The 26,063-nt window shown below is 35.4% G+C and overlaps 1 protein-coding gene across 1 annotated transcript in view; it reads right to left on the bottom strand.

Annotated features, from left to right (window-relative positions):
- The window catches only part of LRP1B (LDL receptor related protein 1B), a 699,724-nt gene that overhangs the window by 203,753 nt on the left and 469,908 nt on the right, over positions 1 to 26,063 (bottom strand). The window contains exons 20-27 of the mRNA XM_069861579.1: positions 25,525 to 25,692; positions 24,108 to 24,290; positions 17,335 to 17,535; positions 14,537 to 14,782; positions 6,964 to 7,161; positions 4,267 to 4,471; positions 2,582 to 2,746; positions 1,535 to 1,779 (exon numbers count right to left, since the gene is read on the bottom strand). Of these exons, the coding sequence (XP_069717680.1) occupies positions 1,535 to 1,779; positions 2,582 to 2,746; positions 4,267 to 4,471; positions 6,964 to 7,161; positions 14,537 to 14,782; positions 17,335 to 17,535; positions 24,108 to 24,290; positions 25,525 to 25,692 (1,611 nt within the window). The remainder of the gene's footprint in view (positions 1 to 1,534; positions 1,780 to 2,581; positions 2,747 to 4,266; positions 4,472 to 6,963; positions 7,162 to 14,536; positions 14,783 to 17,334; positions 17,536 to 24,107; positions 24,291 to 25,524; positions 25,693 to 26,063) is intronic.

A 26,063-nucleotide genomic window follows, 5' to 3' on the forward strand; every position in this document is an offset into this window, starting at 1 on the left:
ATTCAGAAGTCCAAGGACTCTTAGTAAATGACTATGTATTAACACTTTCTTGCTATTTCCATTAACATTTATGATTCCCAAGTCAGGGATATAGGAACTTTGAAGGGCTCAACTTTTGAAAAGTCAAAGAAGGAGGAACTATAAAACCTGATTCTCTTTTTTATGATGGTAGAAGTAGAGATAACTGTTAGGAAGAATATTGCCCATTTTCAGCACTGTGCTAAGCATCTTGGACTCGCGTACCCTCAACTTGAGAGCAGCTGAGGAAGGAAGGGGGAAGTCTGAGAGAAGAAAGGAAGATGTGCTCAGCCCAGTAGTAGATAGTGCTACCAACAAGTAGGTATCAGGGTGAAACCCGGTATGTGCCAAGTCCCTCTACAATTAACTTGGATTTAATTATTGCTTATGCTCTTACCAACATGCTTAGAATCTATATATTGGTGTAACTGAAACGAGAAAATTTAGAAGAGAAAATAATTTTAGACCAGTAAATAAACTCTCTGTAATTGTAGTCCTCAGTCTTCAGAAAATTAATAAATATAGTTATACTCTAGAAAAATACTAGATGTGCAACTAATGGGCTACTGCGCAATTTCTTTCATGATCTCCATGAATCTTCACGTATATGACCACTAAAGTGGTGACTAAATATTTACTTTCTGAATGAGAGATTCCCTATCCAGTGATAAAATCATTTGAAGCTTCGGTTGCAGTTATAGGAAAATCATTAGTCTTATTACCTATGTGGCAGACATTGTAAACCTGTCTCAAGGAGCTAATTTTTCGCAGGTTCCTGCATTTTTCACTAGGAACGATACGGTGAACTTCCTTTCAGTATTTAATGTTATCCACACCAAAATAAAGTTTTGATGCTTATTAAAGTTTTAAATTTCAAACTCACGCCTCTAGCAGGTTGAATTCATTCTCCCATGAAAAACATACTGTGTTAGTTCAAAGTATAAGCTGTTAAGTGAATAGGACATGCTTTGGAAAAGCATCAGTTTAAGGACAACACCCAACTGAAGCAATTTAGGTAGAAAAATTGTGGTCTCCAGTGGTGAAATCTAAATTATGCAGTCCTAAGTGTGAACAAGATGACTGAGAGGTACATAGACAAGAGAATGAGTACATGGATGCAAATTATATCACAAAGTGAATATTTACATTTAACGACTTTATACAGTTTATCTGGCAGAAAAGTTCATCTTCCTCTGGAGAGAAGCAAGAAAAGACAGCTAGTGTTGTTATGCTTACTTCTGTCAGACTAGTAAATTGGAAGCCTTTTAAATAAACGTGATTTATTTTTAAGAGATTGAGAAAGGTCCAAATGGGCAATATTCATAGACACCGATTCCATGAAGCTTCTGGTTTGAATAAAGATTCTATTACCACCCAAGAAACACCAGTGCTGAATATGACATTTAATTAAGAATTATCAACTTAAGGCAAATTCATATACAGATGTTTATACTTAAAAATAATATTTTTTTCCTCACTTGTAGGAATAATAATTAATTATTACATAAATAGTCACCTTGTGGTTGACGACTTGGATGATATATCTGAAGATCGAATGGCTGAGCACTTGTTTTTTGTATTACACTGACATTTTGGCCAGTCCATTTGTTGGCTTTTGCAAGTGTATTGGTCCGCCAATCTGTCCAATATACTTCACTCCCATACAAAGAAACAGCAAAAGGGTGAGAAAGATATTCATGACCTCTTATGATCTCTATCATGCCGGTTCCATCATACAGTGCAGAATAAATGGCATCTGATCTACAAGACAACCCCAAATTTATGATTACATAAAAATAAAATAAAAATCACACAACCATTATGTCACTGGTGCAAAACGTATTAAAAAAAACCTTACTCTTACAGGCAAGACTGAAGAAAGTACAGTGCAAACATTAACTTCAGACATTATTTAATTTACATTATTAATCTAACTAGGAATACGAAATACTATTTTGCTTGCATACTGTCAAATTTACCTCCATGCAGGAATATAATTTTCCATTTCAATGAACTTACAGAAAAACTAGTGAAATAGCTTAGGTCTTCCACGCTTAAGTATCAGGGCCAGTATATTATGGTTGATTGTTCCCCAAGGCACAGGCAGCAAGGAGCCGTGGATGATGCCACATCTGGCAGTGCAGAGGTTTCACCATCCAGAACCACATCCCACTGTCACCAAACGAGGTGAGCAGAGTAGTCAATGTTTGACCAAGAGTCTAAGCAACCAGAAAAGTTTGTGATGACAAGAAAAGGTCACCTCAAGCCTGGTCAAGGCCATTAAGGTCAGCTGGTACAGATCATCAAGAAATGTATAACAGTAATGCAATTAAATGCACGCACTGTACATTTGCACATGAGAGTCTTTACGCACATAAGGTGCTAAGGGGCATGGTTTAGTGTTTGATAGGAACGGTTGGACTCGATGATCCGGTGGGTCTCTTCCAACCTGGTTATTCTATGATTCTATGATAACTACATTCCACTTACAATGTAGTTCACATTTCTGTATGTAAGAATAATGATTTATAAACAGATAATACCAATACTGTTATCACTTTACCTCGCATCTGTCCATACTATTCTTTTTTCAAAGTGATCTACAGTAAGGCCATTAGGCCAGGCTCCAGTGTCCATATCTTTATATATGATCTTTCTCTCCGCTCCACTCATGGAAGCGGACTCAATGCGAGGAAAATTTGCATCCCAGTCTGTCCAAAACAGAATCCTTGTGATAGGAAAAAGAAAAGAAAAACAACAGAAGAAAATATTAAAACAGGCAGAACAATTTCAGATTGCTCAGTAAAACAATAGCTGAAAAACAGTTCAATCGTTCATGTTTTAAAGGAAAGTAAGAAACAGATTTCAACTTAATCAACTTTTATTTTTATGTCCACACCAGTGTTTCTGAAAGAAATATTCAGTGAATATATCAAAGCTTCCTAAACAAAATTGAATATCATGATTCTGCAAAGTCTTTGTAATTTCTATTATTTTAAGCCACATTTAATTTGTGGTTTGGTTTGCTTTTTTTCCCCTCTTTGAAAGAACAGAGTTATGAGAAGAGTATGTAGCTATTGATCATTGCCTTTTGGCCTCTCTCTAAGGGTCCAAAGTACACATGATATTGGGTAATGAGCTTGCAATTTTATATAGCTTCAAAACACCACTCTAGCTGCAAGATTTGTAGAATTTTTCTAGTAGTAGACTGAATTTCATTACAAAATCAGAACCAACACCTAGCTAAACAGGGAGCTAAGGACTCTATCAACAGTTTTAATTCCTTTCCACTACATAAGCCTATTGAATATAAACAGTGTGTATGGGTCATTTTGGTCTACCAAAAATTGAAAGGCTAATTCTAAAAGGAAGGGAAAATACCCTAAGCAAAACTTCTACGTTAGTATTTCTTTTTTTACAGTGAAGATTTTAGAATGGAATTGTGAAATACATATATGTTTGATAACTGCTAAACCTGCATTTTATGGGAAAAGTTTTAATGGTGTTAGTATATTACCAAAATCTGACAATATTTTAATTTTAAAATCGTTTTTTAAAACACAAAAATTTTGACTGTTTTAATTAATATTTTGTTGTATACTACTTAAACATTCTACTATTTATTGGTAATATTTAATTCTGGTAGGGATTAGATAAAACAAATATTTATGCCAGTAGGCTGACTCTACTACAATCAGTTGCTCATAATTAATAATATTGCAGTTTATAGACTATCCCTTATGAATACATAGAAAAATACTGGCATAAATTGGCAAGCATTATGAATAATCCAACAAAAAAAGGTGGGATTTACCTCTCTTAAATTGTAGTCTTCAGGTCACTTATAAGCTATACTTTCATATTTCAAACAAAAGAAAACATCAACCTCAAAATGAGATTAATCACCTTGGCTATACCTAGACCCATCCACTGACCAAAGAGGAAGGTGGCATTGAAGATTCTAGTTAGTATCACCCGCATTAAAAAATAAAATGAAACAATCACATCACAGAAGTAATTTGCCAACAAAGAGATCCTTATGTCTCCAGACTTAGTTTTTCTCAACCCCGTTCACTGGGGCAGAACACACTAATAATGGATTCTGTATCACTCAGAATATACATTCAAGAACTATTAAAGATAAGTTAGGAACCATAATACACAGCAAAGAAGATTACACAATCTCACATTTAAATGTTTATTTTTAAAATGCACTGCAGCACAAAAATATAATCTTTTTATAATTACCCATATCTGGGATCCAAAGCAATAGCCCTTGGATGTTCCATAGCTCCTGCTATTAAAGTTGTTCTTAAAGTGCCATCTAGTTTTGCAACTTCAATTTGGTCCAAATTGCTGTCTATCCAGTATATGTTTCCTGCAATCCAATCTACAGTAAGACCTTCAGGTGTGGCCAGGCCATGTTGTACTACCACCTCAATGGCACTAACACCTTAAAAAAAAGAAGAAAAGGGGGAAAAAAAAGAAAGAGAGTCTTAAAGAACAAATATAAACATAGTGAACATGGACATACAAGTCTCCCATATGCTCTTGGAGTGAATTCTTGTTTAATCTGATGGACAATAATACTTTATTCCATGTGACGTTTTCTCTTTACAAATGCAATAGAGCTGTTGAAGATAAGTACGCTTTGGGGAATATACAAATGAACTTCATTCTCCAGCAACAGACGTTTTTATTTCTCTGATGCTTTAGTAAGTAAAGGTCTGAAACATTCGATAAAGGTCAGAGACCACACGCAGAGTAAGACAGGAGACATACTGCTGTATTATCAGGGCCCTGCTTGTGGCATCTGCAAGGGGCATGCTCGTGCTTTGTCTCCCAGTGACTAGATATATTCGAATCAAACTCACGTAGCTCTCTTTCAGTTCTTTCTCAATCAGAAAGAGAAAACTGAAAGATTCTGATGAAGAGAGAAATGCCAGAGAGAACCCTGTTTGGACTATACATATTGAAAAAGTCTGCAATAAAAAGCCTTACTTTAGATCCTTCAAATTCACTGGTACAATTAATTCTTTCACTGTCTACAAAAAGTTCTTCCCTACCAAATAGTTAATGTGAAGGGTCTCAATATCTTTCGCTCAAATAGCAACTACAGAAGCACCCTGTTAGCCCTCAGGACTTCCAGAAGGCACAGTGTTTTTTGCAAAAGCAAGTCAGTTCTTGACAGCTGCAAGACTGAAGCAGTACATTTTTTTTTTTTTGTTTTATTTTAATACAGCACAGATGCCACTTGGGTACTGGTAGTGTGATTATAATACAGCGTGACGACGAGACTGCTTTACTGGTTTCATACAAACCCCATAACCATTAAAGACAAGAAGCAAGTCTTTGGCTATCTTTACATACTTAGCAGTGTACGATATTTATTTCCCGGTTTGGATCTGTGGATATAAAAATACCCACAAATGCAACATACTAAGGAAACACACAACCAACCTGAAAACAACCACCCTCAAAAAGCCCCAAACCCAAATGTGTTAGAGAACATGCACACAGTGCTGCTTATGGCTTGGATGAGAAATTTTTTTCTGAAATAAAACTGGCTGGATGTCTGAGCCCAGAGAACTGTGGTGAATAGAGTTAAATCCAGCTGGTGGTCAGTCACAAGAGATGTTCCTCAAGGCTCAGCGTTGGGGCCAGGTTTAATATCTTTAACAATAATATCTTTAACAAGGGGATTGACTGCTCCCTCAGTAAGTGTGCAGATGACAGGCTTAAACGAAGGAAGGCTCTACAGATGGATCTGGACAGGCTGGATCGATGGGTTGAAGCCAACTGTATGAACGTGAGCCAGCAGAGTGCCCAGGTGGCCAAGAAGGCCAGTAGCATCTTGGCTTATACCAGAAATGGCATGACAGGATGAAGGAAGGGATCGTCCCCCTGTACTCAGCGAGGCCACATCTCTGTGTGCAGTTTTGGGCCCCTCACTGCAAGAAAGATATCAAGGGGCTGGAGCATGTCCAGAGAAGGACAATAAGTTGAAGGATCTGGAGCCCAAGTGTTGTGAGGAGTGGCTGAGGGAATTGCGGTTGTTTAGTCTGGAGTAAATGAGGCTTAGGAAAGACTTTAGTGCTTTTTACAGCTCCCGGAGAGAAGATTTTAGCAAAGTGGGTGTTGGGCTCTTCTCCCAAGTAGCAAGTGATAGAATGACAGGAGGAAATGGCCTCAATTTGCACCAGGGGAGGTTTAAACTATATACTACGAAAAATTACTTTACTGAAAGGGTTGCCAGGCATTAGAAGGGAAGTGATTGAGTCACTACCCCTGGAGGTATTTAAAAGATGCAGCACTTACGGACATGATTTAGTGGTGGACTTGCCAGTGTTAAGGATTGGACTTGATAATCTTAAAGGTCTTTTCCAACCTTAACGGTTCTGTGATTCTGTGAACTTTCACAAAAGCAAGTTAAACATGCATATGACTGTTAGCTCATGAAGGAATGAAAGCATGTGAAATACACTTCAACAAAGAACACTTCTGTGTATATTATGAGATTACATTGAGTTATAGGCAGGAACCAGGGCAAGGAACAAGTTTTTCTGAATGCTATAAAATTATGAGCAAAATCTTTCACCTACTGAGAGCAGATTAAATTATCAGATGTCTGATAAATTCTTATACTTTTTTAATAAGGTTTATGTAAATTAAAACAAAATGAAACAAATCATTATTTCACTCATTGGAAAAGGAAGAAATATTAGCCCTTTGCCATTTTCTTCCTCCTATAGCCAATTGTAAAAGGAAATTTTTAAAACAAATCTTTTCCTAGCTGTATATCAAGTACAATCTACATATACACCTCTTTAAAGGCAGAATGCCATCATGTTTCTGTGAATGGTAGCTCAGTTACAATTTAGCAGATTCAACACCCTGTAACTGAAGGTGTTCTAGCTGCTAAGAGATTAAAGATTAAAATCCTACCTCCGGTATCAGAGAGCTTGCCTCTGTAAATTTTGTCCTCCACCACATCCGTCCAGTACAGTAAACTCTGACTGAAATGAAAATCAAGTGCTATTGTATTTCTTAAGCCAGGAACTAAGAGGCTGTAGTCACGTTTATGAAGATCAATTTTCCTGATCTCATGTCGAATAGAAAAAATTATGAAAGCCTCAAATGGATCTGGAAGCAGAAGATTATACATTTCAAAAGAATAATAAAGAAGAGATTGACACATATTGGTTTAAATGACATCTGGAATAAAACGAACAGAATACTTTATCAGGAGAAACAGATGATTAAAACAATCCATTTTATCATAAGGAGTCTTTCAAATATATTTTTCATCCCATAGACTTCTCACTTCTCCCTTCTATCATTATCTTTGATCACAACTAGAGACATTAAACATTAAATTTGGGAATATCAAACTCAATTATTAACTATGTTTTGTACCACAAGGAACCCATAATTAGAGCTTTCAAAAGTCTCATGCTATCAAAATTAAAATCTGTTTTCTCAAAAGCTTTCTGAAAAATTCATCCATTAAATTATACATTGCTCGAATGCAAGTTAGTTGAAAGAATCAATTAATATATATAACCTTTTGAATATATATAATGTACCTTTTGTTTTCAATTGAAATGCTTAAAAAAACAACTTACTTAAACCACCAAACAAGGAAATGAACATTTTATATGCTTGTTTATACATCCCATAACAAGCTCTGCTACCACTACTGTCCTCCTTCCTATGTTATTCAATTAACACTAAATTATTTGTGCCTCCAAATTTAGATCAAATTATATATAAACATCCATAAATGCTTTCTGTATAGGTCAACCACACCATAAAATAGATTTTTTTTATTACAGTTCTTGCATATTGTAGATTAGCGAAAGATTTTCAAAGAAGTAGCTGTGTTAATGAAAGAAAAAACAAAAGAAAGCTGAAAACTGGATGATGTAAACTGTTCAATCAACTCAGCATATCCACTTTAATAAAGAAAAATTTTCACATTAATCCCTTTCTGTGGGGAAGTAGCTGCTTTCCTTTTTTTTATTCTCATAGAACGAAACAAATGATACTGGGAGATTTGTTTTCCATAGAATTAAATCTCCATTTTATATAAAAGGTAGATTATTGGCACTTTATGATAATAAGTGGCATTGCACTGTTCTCCTAAAATAGTCAAAGAAAGTTGCACAGATTACCACCAAAGAGAAAAACACTTATATACCTCTTTTCAAAGAGGCTAATTTCATGTTCTCTTGATAGCTACTGCACATACAGATTAAATTATCTATGGTGTTTTAAGGTACCTCAGTAGAACTACCTTTCTGCTCTTGAAGTACTTGTTCATAATCTGGCTTGGATTTTCCAAATGTTCCTCTTATTTACTACAGAAATTAATGACTTTCTGCAAAGCCAGTTTTTCAAAGCTCTACAGTACTTAAATAATTTAATGAAGAACAAGATAACTGACATCATTAGCTGTTTCACAAGTACCAGTTATCTGAACCTGAGAAACAAGTTAATGGCACCTTCCAGTCTCTGATAAATTGGCAGCTATTATGCAGGAAACTGCAGGCTGGTGGCACACTGCTGTTTAAGTGACTCCAATGAATAAGAACACACATGATGGACATCACCAGTAGTTTCTATTATATTTCTCAGTAATTAACATCACAATGGAGAAAAAAAATACCTAATGAATCTGTGCTATGTTGGATTTTCTTTTTTCCCCTTGAAAGCAGACAAAGTCTAGTTATAGCTACATAACCTAAGGCAGGAATTATCAAGCACACCGAGCAAAAAGGTGAGAGTTCAATGGGATCTCAACAAATTCAGGGTACAATACTTAAGAATGTAAATCAACACTGAGAAATGGGTAAGAATACATGTGTAGGTAAAGTAAAACCACTTTGCTTATTTGGACATTTTGGTTTAAGCGAGTAGGTCGCATTCTGGCTTTTTTCCTCCTCTTTCTTGCCTTTCCTATAACAATGCAAAGATGTAAATTCAAATCCTTGTTTATTGTGGCTGATATGCAGTTATATCACAGATGTGATACTACCTAAACCAAAATAATATTGTGACAAACTGTAGGCACTGCATCACAGTGCAAAATTTCTCTGGAAAGAGTTCTGAAAGTGAACAGTAACCAGTTTCACGGATTCTTCTATGTTAAGGCTATTTAAATAGAGCCAAATGGATAGCAGTAACTATTGGCTCACAGCTCACCAGCAAGGCAGAGTCCAGCCACCACTCTGCTTAATGTAGCTATCAGCCACCACAGCCTGGGTGACTGGAGAAGTCTAGAATCTTTCTTATTACTCAGTGAGCCCTCCCAATAACTGTATGTGCAAGTAACATGCTTCAACTATAAGGAGACTTATAAAATTCAGCATATAACTGATGGAATAATGGCCTTAAGCTCTGCCAGGGGAGGTTTAGGCTGGACATTAGGAAAAAATTTTTCACAGAAAGGGTCATTGGGCACTGGCAGAGGCTGTCCAGGGAGGTGGTTGAATCACCTTCCCTGGAGGTGTTTAAGGCACGGGTGGACGAGGTGCTAAGGGGCATGGTTTAGTGTTTGATAGGAATGGTTGGACTCGATGATCCAGTGGGTCTCTTCCAACCTGGTTATTCTGTGATTCTATGAATACTAGATCTCTAGGAAAGAATCTGGAAAATTAGATCAACAACGGCACGGCACTGTAAACAACGTCAACTCAAGGATTATGTTTGAAGTAACTATGATATAGTTCTTTGACTCCCTCCTCGTAAGCTTTGGTACAGTACCGCACCACTCATGTAGAGGAATGAAAATCAATTACAGGAATGAATGAGGAAATCAGCAAGTGTTGCAAGAGGTCTAGAAAGCACGGTCTGCAAGGAAAGAATTAATACGCTGGACTTGCCTAGTTTAAAAAACAAAGGAATAAGATTATGAGCAGAAGCATATAAAATTCTCCAAAGACATAAAAGACTGATGACTTGAAAAACGGAAAAAATCTTCTTTTCTATATAAATTACAAGTAGGACAAGGATTAAAGGCTTAAACTGGAACAAGAAGGCTCAGAAAGACTAGAAAGAAAATCTTAAGGAGAGTGAGGCACTAAAATTTCTCATCCCTGACAAACTTGGAGTTCACCACTGGAAGTGTCTTTGAAAGCAGATAAACAGCAACAGTGTTAGATAGACTTTGATCTTCCTTCCAATCTTATCGTTCAAGGATTGTAAAAAATCAAGCTATATTATAGTGATTTAGAATTTTTGGACTTAAATTGAATCATCTTTACTTAAGGTTATCCTTCCAACACCCTATAAAACAAAAAATTGATGTTATTTTGCCATCTGTTTCCTCTTCTGGAAACTGAGTGCAAATACTCTTTATTTTACCAATTGATTAAGAGTATTTTCATAAAATGTCACCTTAACTCCATTCCATGAAATGGTTACCGATTCATTTTTTTAAAGTTTTTTTAAAGAGAAGTAATTAATCACAATTTATTAGAGAAAATCATACAGTTCTTTACCTTATGATTTCACCACTGCACCAAGCTTTTTTGCTCTATAAGTGAATAAAATATACGATACAAACATGAAGTATATAACCACAACAAGAATTGTGATAAAAAAAATCTAATGAAAAAACCCCAAACCTAAATAACTCAATCAAAAAAGACTGTAAAGCAAGAATAATGCTTAACTTGTTCCAGTGGTTTTAATTTTAAGTTCTTTCTTGGAGAAAATGCAGACTGAGACTTATTATTACATTGAAGTTTACTGTAACAACAGTAGCACAGTGAGCAACCTACACTGTGCTTTTATAAAATTTACCTGTAAGGAAAAACATAGCTTCATAAGGAGTCTGAAAAAAAACCCTTCATTAGAAGTTTTACATTCCTTAGAGAGGATTGGATCATCCTTTTTTTTTTTTTTTTTATTTTTCTCCAATTTAGTATAGAAACCTACCTGGAATTACAACTAAAATGAATTTAAAACCAGCTAAAACAGATAAAACACACAGATACATCATACTCTTTTTCAAGTATATATCTAGGGATATAAAAGAGCTCCCACAGGCTAGGAAAGGTTGTCAGCAATTTTTCAACTGTTTAGCTAAGTGCTTCTGAATTCATCTTGTTTCTGTCATATCAGATTCTGAAAGGCTGAACATAAACATAAAATTTAAATATCTTTCCAGAACAGGGTTTTATTTTCTCTATGTTTTTTTATCATCTAAAAGAGTTCCAAGCATCATATATCAGCACAACTTATTTGAAACGTGTTCCAAGAGAAACTAGGAAGAAAAGTGTGAAATACATGATTTATATTGACTTTCTATCTGAACAAGGGAGCTTCACAGCATACTTTGAGTTCAATCAATACAAATTTAACAGTGAATGAGCTGTTTAGTCTTTGGAAAGTCAGTTATGCAATAGTACACGTGCCATAAAAGCAAAAAGCAAACTAGATGAAAACAAGATATATGGAAAGCAAAGAAACTCCAAAGGAGAGAAACAGAACAACACTTAAAACTCAAGAAATTAAGAGAGCTTAAACAGAAAGTTGTTGAAAAGGACACTGAAAGAGAAACTAAGAAGAAAACAACTGCTCAGTTCAGCAGTTTATTTCAATATACTTATTGTTCCAAAAGTCATCATATTTCTTGTGTTTGTCAAGGGAGTCAAATGAATTATTCAATTAGTTCTAATAGGTCATCCAAAAAAAAACCAAAAAAAAACCCACAACAAAACACCAACCAAAACCAAAACCAACCAACCAAACAAAAAAGTCAATCACAAATACTACATTTCTGATGGACAATCTAGTAAATGCTTTCACACTATTCTGAGAAAGTGAAGTGTTGCATGCTGTCTTTACACGTTATTGCTGTGCACTAGTGTAGTGTTTGTATATAGGAAAGTGCTATTTTAGATAGCAAGACATATTGCTAAGGGCAAGGTAATCATATTCCTCTGAGTAATTTTTTTTTTCCTGGAAAAAGTATTATTTGCTACTGCCCTGATAGAACACACATCTACTCCTGGTTAAAGGCATTTTAAATCACTATGGCTATTCTAAGAATTATTTTATAACAACTAGCAATATTGAAGAAGTAGTTTGGCATTTGGGGGCCAGTTTATCTTCATAAGATCACTTTGAATTCTGCTTGTAAGAGTATTATATGAAAGCTTTTTTTCTTTTTTTTATGTTCATTTAAGATCTCATGCACAGAGAATTCAGTGGTATGGATATTTTGAGGCTAATAGAGTCAACAAATTGGACCAAAATTGTTCTCACTATACTAAAAAGCCATTCACAGAGTCAACAACTAAAGTATCAGAGGATCTCTCCTACTCTAAGGAGTGTTTACCATGTCTTTAAAATGAAATAAAATGAAAAGGTCTAAGATTATTAGTGGCTATAAAATCATATGTCATATTTAATATGGAATAATTTTATCACAACTTTAGTGGCATTAGGATAGTTTGGAAAGAAAGGTATCATTTTTCTTTATACTATCTGACATTTCCAGTCTCAGATCATATCTTTAATATCACATTCTTTGAAAATATCTGTAAAAAACAATTTGTAACTTCAGATCCTCACCAACATCAGTAAACATTAAGCAGAAAGATCTCATGGGCTTAAGAAAAACTGAGAAACCGTAGTCTCACTTTTCTTACTTTTCAGCACAAGTAAGTACATTTCACTTTGGGATTTTTTTCCTTTAGCTTCCAAATACCAGTCACTTTGATTTGCTTTGATTTAAAGTTTGTTTCAAGCTTTCATTCATCAAGTTACTAACACTGTCTTAATGGTTGTAATCGCGTAATTTCTGTAACCCAGTAAGAATATGCTTTTTGAATAATGAAAATGTCCACAATAAAACAAATTAGATTGAGCAAAAATCAATGAGAATAAGACTAAAGCAATGAAAGAACTTAAACTGTAATAAAATCAAGTTCAGCTATACAGAACCCAAGTTATACATCAGTGTAGCATGATTTAAGAGTCTACTACGAGCACGGCTCAGTAACATCTAATCAACATGTGTTCCTGATCTCATACGGTTGTAGCAAGTATTTACATGTGATAGTAACAATTATGGAGACATATCAACTCAATATGGAGATCATTCTGGGAATTATAACAAGTTATTCCAGTCTGATGAATGTAAGTCATATTCCTAATCAATTAAAAAAGAGCTTGAAGGCAAGATGGTAATTCATGAGCTAAAAGCTCTTGAAGAGAATGCTCATGATATAAAACTAAATTTTAATTATCCATTATTTTGCCAAGAGAAACATTATTTTCATTACACACAATAGATACTTTGACTATAAGTAAATTATGGGCTTCATTACTACTGTAACGAACTTCTAAAGTGTTGTGTAAAATAGCTGTAACATTATCAAAGCAGAAAGATTAGGATTTGCCTTGTCTGAAATATCAGCCATTAAGTTGGCTGCTAACTAATACATTATTTCAGGTGTATAGCAACAGGAAACTTGGCTTTTGTTCCTAGGTTACCCAGTTAGAACTTTTTCCTGTGATTCATCTGAGGTAATGGTGACTATCTGGAGGAGATCTGGAGTAGATCAAGAATATCTTAATCACAATATCTTTTGAATTATGAAATACTCAAGTAAATGATACACAGTTTGGGAGATATTTCTGATCAGTTTTGATAAGATACTGTCAAAGAAGAAACATAATAAAGAAGAAAACTATCAAAGAATCTCAAACAGAAATTTTGAAAATCTAGACAATGCTAATTTTAACTCTCTACAGGGGGCGTAAAGATACGGTGACAGTCTATAGTGCACATACCTGTTTGTATTTCACACATATTGACACTGCACTTGAAAAAGACAACCCATAACATAATTTCTAAAACATGCTTGAGTGCGTATCAATATTGAACAATGAGGGGAAGGCATTCCTCTCTCTCATCTTGCCTTATGTTAGTTTTCTTCTTGGTTAGCGAGATGAATGGGCTTACTGATGTCAAAAAAAAAACCAACCCAAAAACCGAGTACTAGAATTTCCCAGGTGAAAAATATAGCTCGAATTATTAATTTTTAACAGGCAGTAGATAACTGACTATATGTGTGTGCATGCATGTTCAAAATTAAACTTCTGAACCCTCAAGTAAAACTGACCAATATCATGATGTCACAGATTGATTCTTTTCTTCAAAATTTACAGAAAATCCATTATATTCCATACATACACAACATGTATCTCCATTGCACACTAAATATACATGAAAAACTGTATAAAATTTAAAACAAGATAGAAATTATTTGATATAAGCAATCTTAGCAAGTCTTATAAGCAAGGAACTAATATTTCAACACCCCGTCATCCTGCCTCAAGAATAGGGACAGCTTTATTGTGTTCTTCAGATCCCTAATGGCCCCACAATGTGGATAATCTAAGCGTATTTTTTGTATTAAAAGAAGGAAATAACATCTTACTAAATTGGATGTAACAGCTATTAACATCTGGAATACTGAAAACAGACTGAATTTCAGCTTACCGGTACTAATGCAGTTTTCTCCATCCTTACTGAGCTTCCAGCCTTCATAACATGAACACTTGACGGTGTTTTTATGCTGTTCACACACTTGACTACACTTAAGGTGCTTGGTACAGTAATCCATAATCTCACAAGTTTTGTTGTCTGTACTAAGACTGAACCCTGCAGGGCAGGAGCATACAATCCTTCCGCCAGGAACCACAGAACATTGATGGCTGCATCCACCATTGTTAAGTGAACATTCATCTGGAATAACATTGAAAAAAAGCATTAAGGGGTGCAAGGCTGTCAATTATATTGCATATTCTTCAAGTCACAAGGTCAAATAAAAAACATAAACAGCCACTAAGCGTGAACTGAATCATACATTTGTTATTTTTAACATTATCTCATTTGCAAATATTCAGCATGATGGCTTTACAACAGACTTTCAGGATTGTAGAGTGGCAGACAAGCAATGCGTAAACATTTTTACAGACTTTCATGCATATTGTCTCATTCACCTACGAATCAAAGAGTATCCACACAGAGTCAGTCCATTATAGGTCAACCACCTTCAAAGATGACCAAATGCTGATGTGGAGAAATAAGCCTACTTTCCCCAACACTTCCCTTGCCTCCAGCCCCTTGAGTTTGCAGGGAGAAGGTTCCTAGTCCTACATATCTGCATTCCAAGCAACTTGTCAGAGAAACATATACAAACAGCATTTAAACATCACAATTTCTTTCTGCTCCTTTTCCAGTAGCAGCTACTAGAAAATACTACTTCTGCGTTCTCCGAGTCAGTGCTCTCACATTATATTCTACAGGTAACCGATGATTTGCAAAGCTCTGCTAAATGGATTGAAGGTGATTTGTGAAACCTTTAAAGCATCTGTATTAAATGCATAATAATTGTGTCTGTGAGAAATTCTGTGGCCTCTGGAGCAAAAAAGGATAGAACTACTACTTAGCTCATCATAGTTCTGATATCCTGAGACTCTACAGGAGGGCCCAACCGGTGCATTGTTACACTGTAAAGTAGGCATCACTGATTTTTTAATTTATTTGTGTTTCTCAGTTATTTTGTTTGATTCTGACAAGTCTCTGAAAACTTTGCTGATTTGTGATAATATGTATAAAACACAAGAGTTTTCTACAGAATAATTAGGTCTTTTCTACTTAAACAAAAATAAAAGCCCTTCTTCTAACATTTTGTTTGTTCAGATTTCAATTTGCTTTTTTCTGTGTTTTTATTTATCATGACAAAAAAAGGTTAAGCTCCTTAAGATGTCCAATATGCAAATTTCTTGGCCAGCATCCCATATTTGTCCTTCAGTTTATGCTTAGATATTTTTTTAAATTAAATATTTAACAAGTGCTGAAATACTATCAGAAAGTCATAAGAAACATTCATATTAGATATTAGGAAGTAATTTTTTTACTGTGATGTTGTTGAGGCACTGGCACATGGATACCCCATCTCTGGAGGTTTCAAGGCCAGGTTGGATGGGGCCTTGAGCAGCCTGGGCTGGTGGGAGGTGTCCCTGCCCATGGCAGGGGGATTGGAACTGTATGAGCTCTAAGGTCCCTTCCAACCTAAACCACACTGTGATCTGTGATTGAAAAACAAGACTGGCCTGATACAGTATCCAAAAAGATACAGGTGTCACAACGTGCTACTACTAGTAGGAAGATAATTGTCCATACACAGAAATACCACAGACAAAATAAATAACCTTATGCTATAATTTCTTTTACCAGAGAGTCTACACAGTATGGGATTCACGTGTAGCTGTCAGAGAGGGCTCGCTCTCTTAAGGCTACAAGATAACCTTAACATATTGCAAAGGAAAACTGAATTTAAGATTCCTCCCCTCACAATACTGTCTGCAGACCAGCAGAGCAGGACAGGGTAAAGATCTCTGCCATATCCTACAGCAGCTGTTGCCCAAGCCAGCAAACTCTGCCTCCTATGCTAAGTGATTCAGGGGACTCAGCACAGCTCAGTGCAAAGGTCCTAGAGAGTGGAAACGCTTGCAAACATCTCCAAATGTTTTATAATAGAACGCTGGAGACTGTAAAATATCATATGCAAAGCAAGGTCAGTGGGGAGAGGCAAATTGCTTCCGGAGTAAAAATGAATTATAAAATAATCCAAATTTTACTTACTAACTATGTTTCAGTTCTTATCCCTAAACCATCACTGTAGTACAATACTACTGCTATAGTATTGCAATTTCTTTTAACATCTATTAATTTTATCTTTGCGTATATTTTATAATAATTCAATTAGGTTATCTCTACTTCTGTCAGATTTATATGATTATTTTTGTACACTTCTACTGAATACAGTTTTGCTGAGAGAATCTGTATTGCCTGACATGCCATGAAATCCTTTCAACACTGCCATCAGAGAGACATGTTAACTCCTCCCAGTCATCCCAACACATATCTTCATGAACTCCTACACAGCTACTGACAAGATCCTATCAACTCAAGCTTTTGTAGTTTGAGAGAACTGCAAATTAGCTTAAATCCTTTCATAGGTAATAGAGCCCTCTCCATTGTTTACCTCCAGAAGTATTTTAAGGAGTTAGGAATTGAAATATTTCCCTAAGGAACTATGTTGTCCCTCATTTGAATAGAGCTAATACTTCAAGCACAATCCCACTATGATTTAAATGAAATAAGAACTGTCACATAGGCTATTGTGACAAAATTTCAGTAAGGTTAACACAAGAACTGTTTTTTTCAGCAGGAAGAATTTCGACAGACAATATCAAGAATAATCAGGAAAAGGTGTCTAAAAGAAGTACCACAAAGATCGCCTTCATCAGATCCATCAGGACAATCTCTTCTCCCATTGCAGAGCTTCTCAGGCTGTAGGCAGATGGAGGTATCATTAGCACAAGGGTATTTTGGTGGTCCACACATATAGCCCTCGCAATTATCCTCATCAGACTGATCCTCACAATCAATATCGCCATCACAAAGCCACGCTTTGCTAATGCATCTCCCTTGGAGAAAAGAGACAATAAACACAGGAAATCAGACTGGACGCAAACTTTAGGAAAAAACCTTCAGTAACATTAAACAGATTTTTTTTTTTATTACGCTTTTCTAGTAATGGTATTCTCCTTTTAGACGAGCAGAAAGGAAAAGAACTTGTACTTATACTCTGAAGTACCATCCATATCAGTGTTGACGGTGATTTTCCAAACAATATCAGTCCTAGTTATTTCTACGCTGAACAGAACTGCATACAGGCAGGATGTATCCTCATAATCTGTTACATACACCAAATTCTACTAAAATGGTAGGGTTTAGGGGCTGGGGTAGGTGTCTATTTGTTTATTTAATTTTTGTTTTTCTTCATCTCCCTTTTCTCTTCTATTCCAACAGTCTTCCATAGGAGCAAGATTTCAACATATGACTTCTGGATTTGAGAAACAAAAATTTTTCTAGGAAGCGCATACAATAAATTAACAGATTATGTCAGATAAATGACTAGCTTTTAGACAAAATAACTACAGCAGATGAAATTTCTTATTTAATTTCAGTTTTATCAAACCAGTGTTTGGATAATTTCCTTCACTCCTTAAAAAATGGGGGGGGGAGGTCCACTTTTGTGGTGATCATCAATGTTCAGAGATGCAAGACAGTCTCTTGATTGAGGAAGAGGTTATGATCTTTAAAAATCATATGGGTGATTTTAATTTGATACCTAAGTCAGGGATTTTAATAGGTCAAAAATAACCAAGATTGTGAATGCTTCCACTCACAGGGTGTGTGTGCTCCTGTCCCAAACTATTCTTCAAGTCTTAAGCATAAACTTTTGAATTGCTAGCTACAAGCAGGAAGGGGTAGTTGTAAACTTTGATGACACTTGGACTGAAGAGAAGTGGTACATACTTTATTCATCACTTAATGAAGAGACAACAGGTAGAACCACAGGTCAGGAAGCTGATCTTGCACTGCATTTCTGCCTATAAACTATTCAGGTAGAGAAAAATCAAGCTAGAATGAGTAAGGAGATCCTGGAAATGTGTAGATCTGTTGATGGAAATGCTGGTGGATGCCTGGGGACTGACTGGTGATGTCTGAGACCAGTGACCACAAACTGTTACACAGCATAAACCAACACGACTTTCTGCCCAACTTTCCCAGTCCAGGAACAAGCTTCCCAACAGAAAATTGAGCCTGACTATGACTGTGGGAGAAGCAAGCAAGCATGTGCAAAACAATCAGCTAGGGTAAAACTGTAGTGTCCTTGGTTCTTTAATACACCTTGGTGCCAAATCCAGTACAGGCTACCTTTTACTCTGTATCATTCATGGCACAGTTCCACATGAAATGACCTCAGAAGAGATTCATTACAGCTGTCCACACAATGTAGCAAGTGGCCCTAACTGTAAATCTATAATTCTACTGTCTGCCACAGTACAGTCACACGTTTCCGTTTCCTTTAACAGAAATATTTGCTGGTTAGCTGTAGATTAACAATGCTCTTCATTTGATATTTTAGCTTTCTTTTATGACAATGGAATAAAATACAGTGGAACAAGGACAATGAAAAACATTTCTGTACCATCTCAGAAGGCAAATGTGTGAGCATTTTTGCTTTTCTTCATGAAAAGCAACAAGTGAAACTTCAGGAAACTACAGTGAGTGTGGTTTCAAACAACAAAACACCCTTTTACCAATGCAAAACCACCTGGAAAATTTAAGCAGGGAGTAGTGTTATTTAAAAAGAGCTTTCACCATTTTCTACAGAGGTCAAAGTCCCAAATGTCCTACGCTGAAAAGGCAGAATTGCACAGACACAAGGAAACAAAATTGCACATCTGATATGTATGCAGTTCATCCTTACATACAACCACAAGTGTTTCTGAAAAGTGTCCATATTCATTATTAACTTTAAATGATCATTTTATATTACTACAGCACAGTAGTAGAATGAAAGCTAATGAAAAACACCAGCATCAAACCAACCAGATCCCAAAGTAAATTCACGTTGCTTCCAGTCAAGCTCCTAATCTGTTCTTTAATCTTTTACTCTGTAAACATTTGTATGTATAAATCAGTTTTCCTGCCTTTCTCTTACCTTAATGTAATATATTTTATAATAAAAGATTCATCTTCAGCTATATCTTTGACATGTTCTTAAGCAGACTATATTTACGAGGAATCAATCTTTGCCAAAATTCTAAAGAGATGGACTTAATAAAGTTTTATGACTGTCTTGAATCATTACTTGAAATTCACTACAGTATTTTTGCTTTATTGGCTGTTATTGAAATTCACAAATTTGGTTTCCATAAACCTGTTTAGTAAAATTCCATCACAAATTAATTGCTTCAACAGATAAAACTGTTCTTTTCCATAGCTCTGCTGTGTAACAGAGAAGAAACACATGTAAAGTAGTGAACCAGAAATTCTGAAGCAACAAGCATGTGGGAAAGCCTGATCCAAATGCTTCTCCAACACTTTTCATTTCCTACAAACATTAGCAAGTGCAACAGAATTAACCATTAATTTTTAATATACTGATCAGTCTTCGTTGGGATACTGAGATCAGGAAGTTTTTCCACTGAGGTGCTCAGAGCCCCATCCAACCTGACATTGAACATTTCCAGGAATTGGGCATCTACCACCTCTCTGAGTAACTAGTCCCAGTGCTTCATCACCCTCATTGTAAAAAAATTTCTTACATGTATCTAATCTAGATCTTCCCTCCTTTAGTTTAAAACCATTATTCCTTGTCCTATTGTAACAGGCCCTGCTAGAAAGTTTGTCCCCATTATCTACATAAGGCTCTTTTTAAGTACTGAAAGGACACAGCAAGTTCTCCACGGAGCTGTTATTACAGAAAACAATTCTATGAACAGAGGATAAAAAACAGTTTTGGAACAACATATGCCATTTTCTAGTTTAGTTGCTGCAGTGGTTTCTTATTATTTAAATTCTTAATGTTAACTGAATCCACCCCTCCAGTCAAAGTACACTACTCTGAAACATCACTGCATCCAAAAAGATTATTAAAGTAGTTGTATGAGATGTACAGCTCTCAAGTTCAAAAAGTGAGAGAGGAGACAGAGCAGGTAGAGAACAAGTAGAAGTAACATTGTTAAACTTATGTCCCATATTCATACCACCCATCCTTTGAACTCCTGCATCCTCCCAATATTTATATTCTTACTAAGTCTTCTCCTCTTCCAAAACTCTGTGGATCTCTCTACAGTAACCACTTCCTCATCAGCCCTCACAGAATCTGTAAGGCAGCCTTACAGTTTCATTATCATCATCATCACCTTTTTCAAAACCCGTTGCTTCCCAGATGTTCTCAGTATCAACATCTCTCCATTCTTCTCAACTTGTCAGATACTTGACTCTAGACTCTTATACTCCCCATTCAGACAATATTACCGCTGTTGCTCTCCTCTTCAAGTATCACTGTGATGATCACCCCTTGGACTTTATTTCTTCTCTATGTACATTCCTTATTTTCCACTCCAAAGAAATCCTACTTCTTCCCTCATCTTATTTTTACTCTAGTATATTAACGTGTAGAAAAAAGGTATGAAATAATGGCACACAGGGTAGCGTTAAAAATGGTGCAATACAAAATTAACTGCTTCTTGAAAGAAATATAAGAAGCAGTAATTATGACAAATATACATTACAGTTCAGACCTATTCCTTCCTAACTGAAGTATTCATGGCTCCTTGCATTTGTCTTCACAGAAGTACTTGATTATGATCATTAGAGTAATTAGATGACTCTTTAAGTGAGACTGCACAGATTCTGCCCTTGGTCCAGTACTACTAACTGCAGAGTAGGGAGATGGAATAAAAAGGATGGATTTATACAGTACATAAAACTGAGCTGAAGTGCATGCCTGTAATAATTTTTAGAGGGCAGAACCAGAATTTAAAATAGGAAGTTGGATCTGAGTCTAATCTAATTTAGTTTAGCCTGATTTAAAAGAAGTCTAATTTTATTTAAAAGCAGAAAATAACTGGCTAGAAGCAGCCTAAAAGTAGTCAATCAGGAAGATGTTGCACATTATATCTCCACAAACTCTAGTATATTTTTCATCAAACATCATCATAAACAATCTTGTGATGTTCTTGAAAAAATTAGAAACATCATTCTGAAACCTATTAACTGAAGTGTCCTGCAGCATTTTGGCTGACCTTGGCTACCAAAGCTCAAGAATTGCACAAGTCAGAGCGCTCCAGTGAGACCAAAAAAAACCACTAAAGGATTAAAAACGTAAAATAAAAATAGAAGATATGAGGTGGGGATTGTTTATTCAACAAAAAATGTTGTGGTGGAGACATATGATAGAAGTATTTCAATATTCAAATACTTTTTATACCAGTGAAAATAACTTATTAAGAAAAAATTGTTCAACTAGTAGAGGCAAATTACTAAAAAGCTATCAATACAAGTTATAGAATACCCTCTGCTGGATCTTATTCAGTAGAAAGAGGCTGCATATGATGAGTCTTGAGACTATCATCACTTTAAGCAGAAAAATTGGGTTTGGCTGAATGAAGGTTGATAAATGGTGGAATTGTAACATGACATGGCTGAGGCACTGTGACAGATTAACCAGAGCCAACAAAAGCTACAGTAAGGAAAGACTGTGGCTATAATTTACAGCCACAAAACAAAAAAGTAAGCAAAAAAGTGGGCAGTAACATTTCACTATTACTGTTCTCACTAAGTGTCATTTCCTCAAAACGTATTGGCTGCTTCACCTCCCCCAAACACACGTTCCTATCCATCATATTATGTATTAGAAAAATCAAACTCCATCATCTAGCAGTATTTAAAAGGAGAACTGTCTGATTTCTCCTCACCTGAACAATTCTCTTAAATGTGGAGCCAGACAGTATTATTTCTTTAGAATAACCCACAGAGAAAGTGACATTTATTCTGAAACCTGAAAGGATCATGACAGAAACTATTTCTCATAAAATCATTATTACTCTTGTGCCCTTCCAAACTAAGAAAATTTGCTTTTGCTGTTTTCTGTTCCAATGCATTACCAGTGTGCCTCCTCCAGAAGAGCAGTTTTGCTCCTCCCAGGACTGATGGAAGAAAAATAGTGAAAAGAGGAGTATTATGGAAGAAACTGTCAGAACTGATTCCTAAAGAAATGTCTCCATGTAACCAACAAGCATTACTGTATTTTCCTTTAAATCAAAGTCAGATAACCTTGAACTTAGCAAATATTTGATGAAAATAATACTTTTGCTGTTTTATATGTGGTAGCCAGAGAAGTCACATTTCATCCTGTAAACTGAGCCATTGCCCTCCCCAGGGCATGACTGTAAAGAAGGTGTATAATGAGGCAGCGTAGACTGGGACCTTTTCCCCACTAAAGCACTAGGAAAATGACATTATCATCAAGAAGGGTATTTCCTGTGTCAGGGTTTCTATCAGTCTATTTCAGAAAACGGGTCTTTCCATTAAAAGTTAATACTGCCTTTTTACCTATTGAAGCTATTTCGTTTAACAGCTGCTTGTTACATACATCCTTATGGAAACTGTAAGACCACACAAGGTGATGATTTGTTTAGACAAAAAGTCAGTATTCCAAATTTATTTATCCAAACCTTATGATTTCTACAATGTTAAAATCCAAGCAGCAGCGAAACTCCAAGCATTTCTAATACATCCTAACGTAGCTCACGTATTGAAAATGAACTCTTTTCCCAGTGTAGATATGAATAAAAGTATCTTAACTGTATCCATATGTGTTCATAAATACTTCTGGACAGAGCTCACATAACTAGACTGCAACATTTATCATGTTTTTCTATAACAGAGACATTAGATTGAGTTTACCTTTCCTGTAATGATTAGAGTTGCCTAATGGCAACGATATTAAGACTTATAATATCCTGAATTAAATTTTGCTTTCAAAGTTATTTTATCCCTAATATTTCACTAATCTTTGCAAGAAATTGTAAAAAGATTAATACAATGCTGACATAAATTAATTTCTCCTTTAACTGTACTGTCCCTTAAGAAAATATTCCACCTAAACATTATTTTGTAAAATATCCTCATATAAAAATTGCCACATTCTTTTCATATTTATCATCAAGTATAATTAGCAAAATTTTAGTTTGAACATTCTCAAAGAATGTATTTTTCATCCAATATTGTGGTTCAGATTTCCAGTGCTGTAGTTTTAATTCTTTAATGTCTTCTAGCTATTTACTTTATACCATTTCAACCACCTAACTTCTAGGGCCATAGATGGAAACCAGAAGAAAATACCTTGACATGTCATTAGATTCTACACTTAAGTATTTGGTTTTATGTACTGTCATACACAACAGTTTCAGGTCTAAGTAATCTCAAAACCCGTCTATTTTCTATTGTAAATCACAAAACAGGCCAGCGGCAGCATATTAATATTCTTTTCCTGGTATGAGTACAATAAGTAATATCACCTCCATAGTATCAAACATTTAAAGCAGTATTCAAATAGTAGGTATGTGATCAAATCACAGACACACACACATACACAATGAGTGTAGGAAAGCAAAACATATCTGCAAGCATATACCTGTACTCTTGCAGGAGAATTTTGTTTTTTCATCACATAGTCGTATAGTTCCATTACAGCCCTTTTCATCACTACCATCTTCACAGTCCTTCTCTCCATCACACCTCCATAACTCAGGAACGCAGCTCCCGTCAGGGCTGCACTGAAATTCCTTCCCATTGCATCTTCCAGGAGAGGGAGTTTCTTAGAAAAATAAGAATTACATTGAGGAACTTGCTCATGCAAGGTTTGTCCATGCCAAGTTTCCCTAAAGTATTACAACTGTATTTCTAGTATTTCATAACATACTAACAGTAATAGCATGTACTTAAAAGTAATGATAAACTTATACATTCCTGTTTATACCCAAAACCATTATTTGAATAATTTCCTATAGCACTGTCTATAAGTATTGGTTTATTAAAAGTTGCCTTTTTTCTCTTAATAATTGGCATTCTTGCATTCTATCATAAATAAAGCAAAGACAATATCCTCATGTAGTAGAGCAGGCCATGGAAGATTTCTGAACTGACAATAAGTGCTATTTCAGAGACAGTGGTGCAAATCCCAACATAACATGATACTGTGGTATAAAGACAGAGTGGAACTTTAAGCTCCGAGATGGACGCGAAGAAAAGGAAAATGAGTAGTTTAGTTACTCTCCAATTATTTTTATTCAGATAAATATATAAATATAATAAATATTGTAAACACATAAAAACAAAGGGCTTCACAATACTCATGAACAGTGTTCTGCTAGTTCATCTATTTGTATGAGGTCTGCAGCTAGATTTTAAATGTAAACTTGTGAAAAAGGACAAACAAAATCGTGTGCGATTCCTTTATTGTGGAAAAATCGCTATAAGAAAAATATTCCCTCATTCTTATCTGACTGTTCTTTATCCTTTGCTATAAGCATCCTCTGCCATGTCTCCCCACCCCTAAAAAACAGCATATGGAATTTAAGTTGGTCTGTACATTGATAAAACATTTTATGCTTCCAAAACACTGCTGGGAAAAAAAAAAAAAAGAAAAAAAAGAGAAAAAAAAAAAAAGAAAAAAATCCACAAAACCAAAAACTAGAATCACACAAAAATGAGATTGTTCCTGCAGATGAATCCCTGAAAAATACTAACTTAAGGGATATCGCCTCTTTATCTAGGTAGCACGAATCTCTGTTAAAGGAAATATGATTAGCGTAATTCAGCAAATTACAAAACTTCTCAGCAGAATATCCATTTTGTTTTCAAATGCATTCTATTTCTATGATACAGTTGTGTATCACCATAATACACTTGACATTTTCCAATCCAAACATTACCAAGGTTAAAAGCGTTTTCTCTTTTCTAACTGAAGAAGGGCCCTTGGTATTTATAAGAAAGTATTCTCTGTGCTTATATGTATGAAAATGTGGGGAGAAAAAAAAAAAAGTGCTAACCTTCTTTGCTGCAGTTTGTTAGGGTCTCATCGCTGAAATCTCCACAGTCATTGTCACCATCACATGCCCAATGACTTGGGATACACCTGCCGTTATGACATCTGAACTGATCAGCAGAGCACGAGTGAACACAGCCTAGTTCATCACTTCCATCACCACAGTCATCATCTGCATTATTTTAAAAGATAAAGAATCTGAATAAAAGATGTGAGGAGAATAAAAGATATTTCTGAAAAGGCAAGAGAAAAATAACGTGCAGTAAATAAAATAGTAAGTTTACTGCCTATAGACACGTGAAATTATTTCTAATGCAAGTAGTCCTTAACTAAAATTTACTGACAGAATTTGACTGTCGTTTTGGATAGTATAAACCCTTACACTACGCATATTCAATCACAGACACCAGTAAGCATGCGAAGGCTGTAGATTTGCCTCATTTCTTCAGTCACATCTAACTATACAGGCTTCAAATGTAGTGGTTTTACTTTATTGTCAGCGATTCATTAATTTAATTAAGCACACACACAAAGCTTCATATT

The sequence above is a fragment of the Phaenicophaeus curvirostris genome, chromosome 7, assembly GCF_032191515.1.
Source record: "Phaenicophaeus curvirostris isolate KB17595 chromosome 7, BPBGC_Pcur_1.0, whole genome shotgun sequence".
Lineage (NCBI taxonomy): Eukaryota > Metazoa > Chordata > Aves > Cuculiformes > Cuculidae > Phaenicophaeus > Phaenicophaeus curvirostris.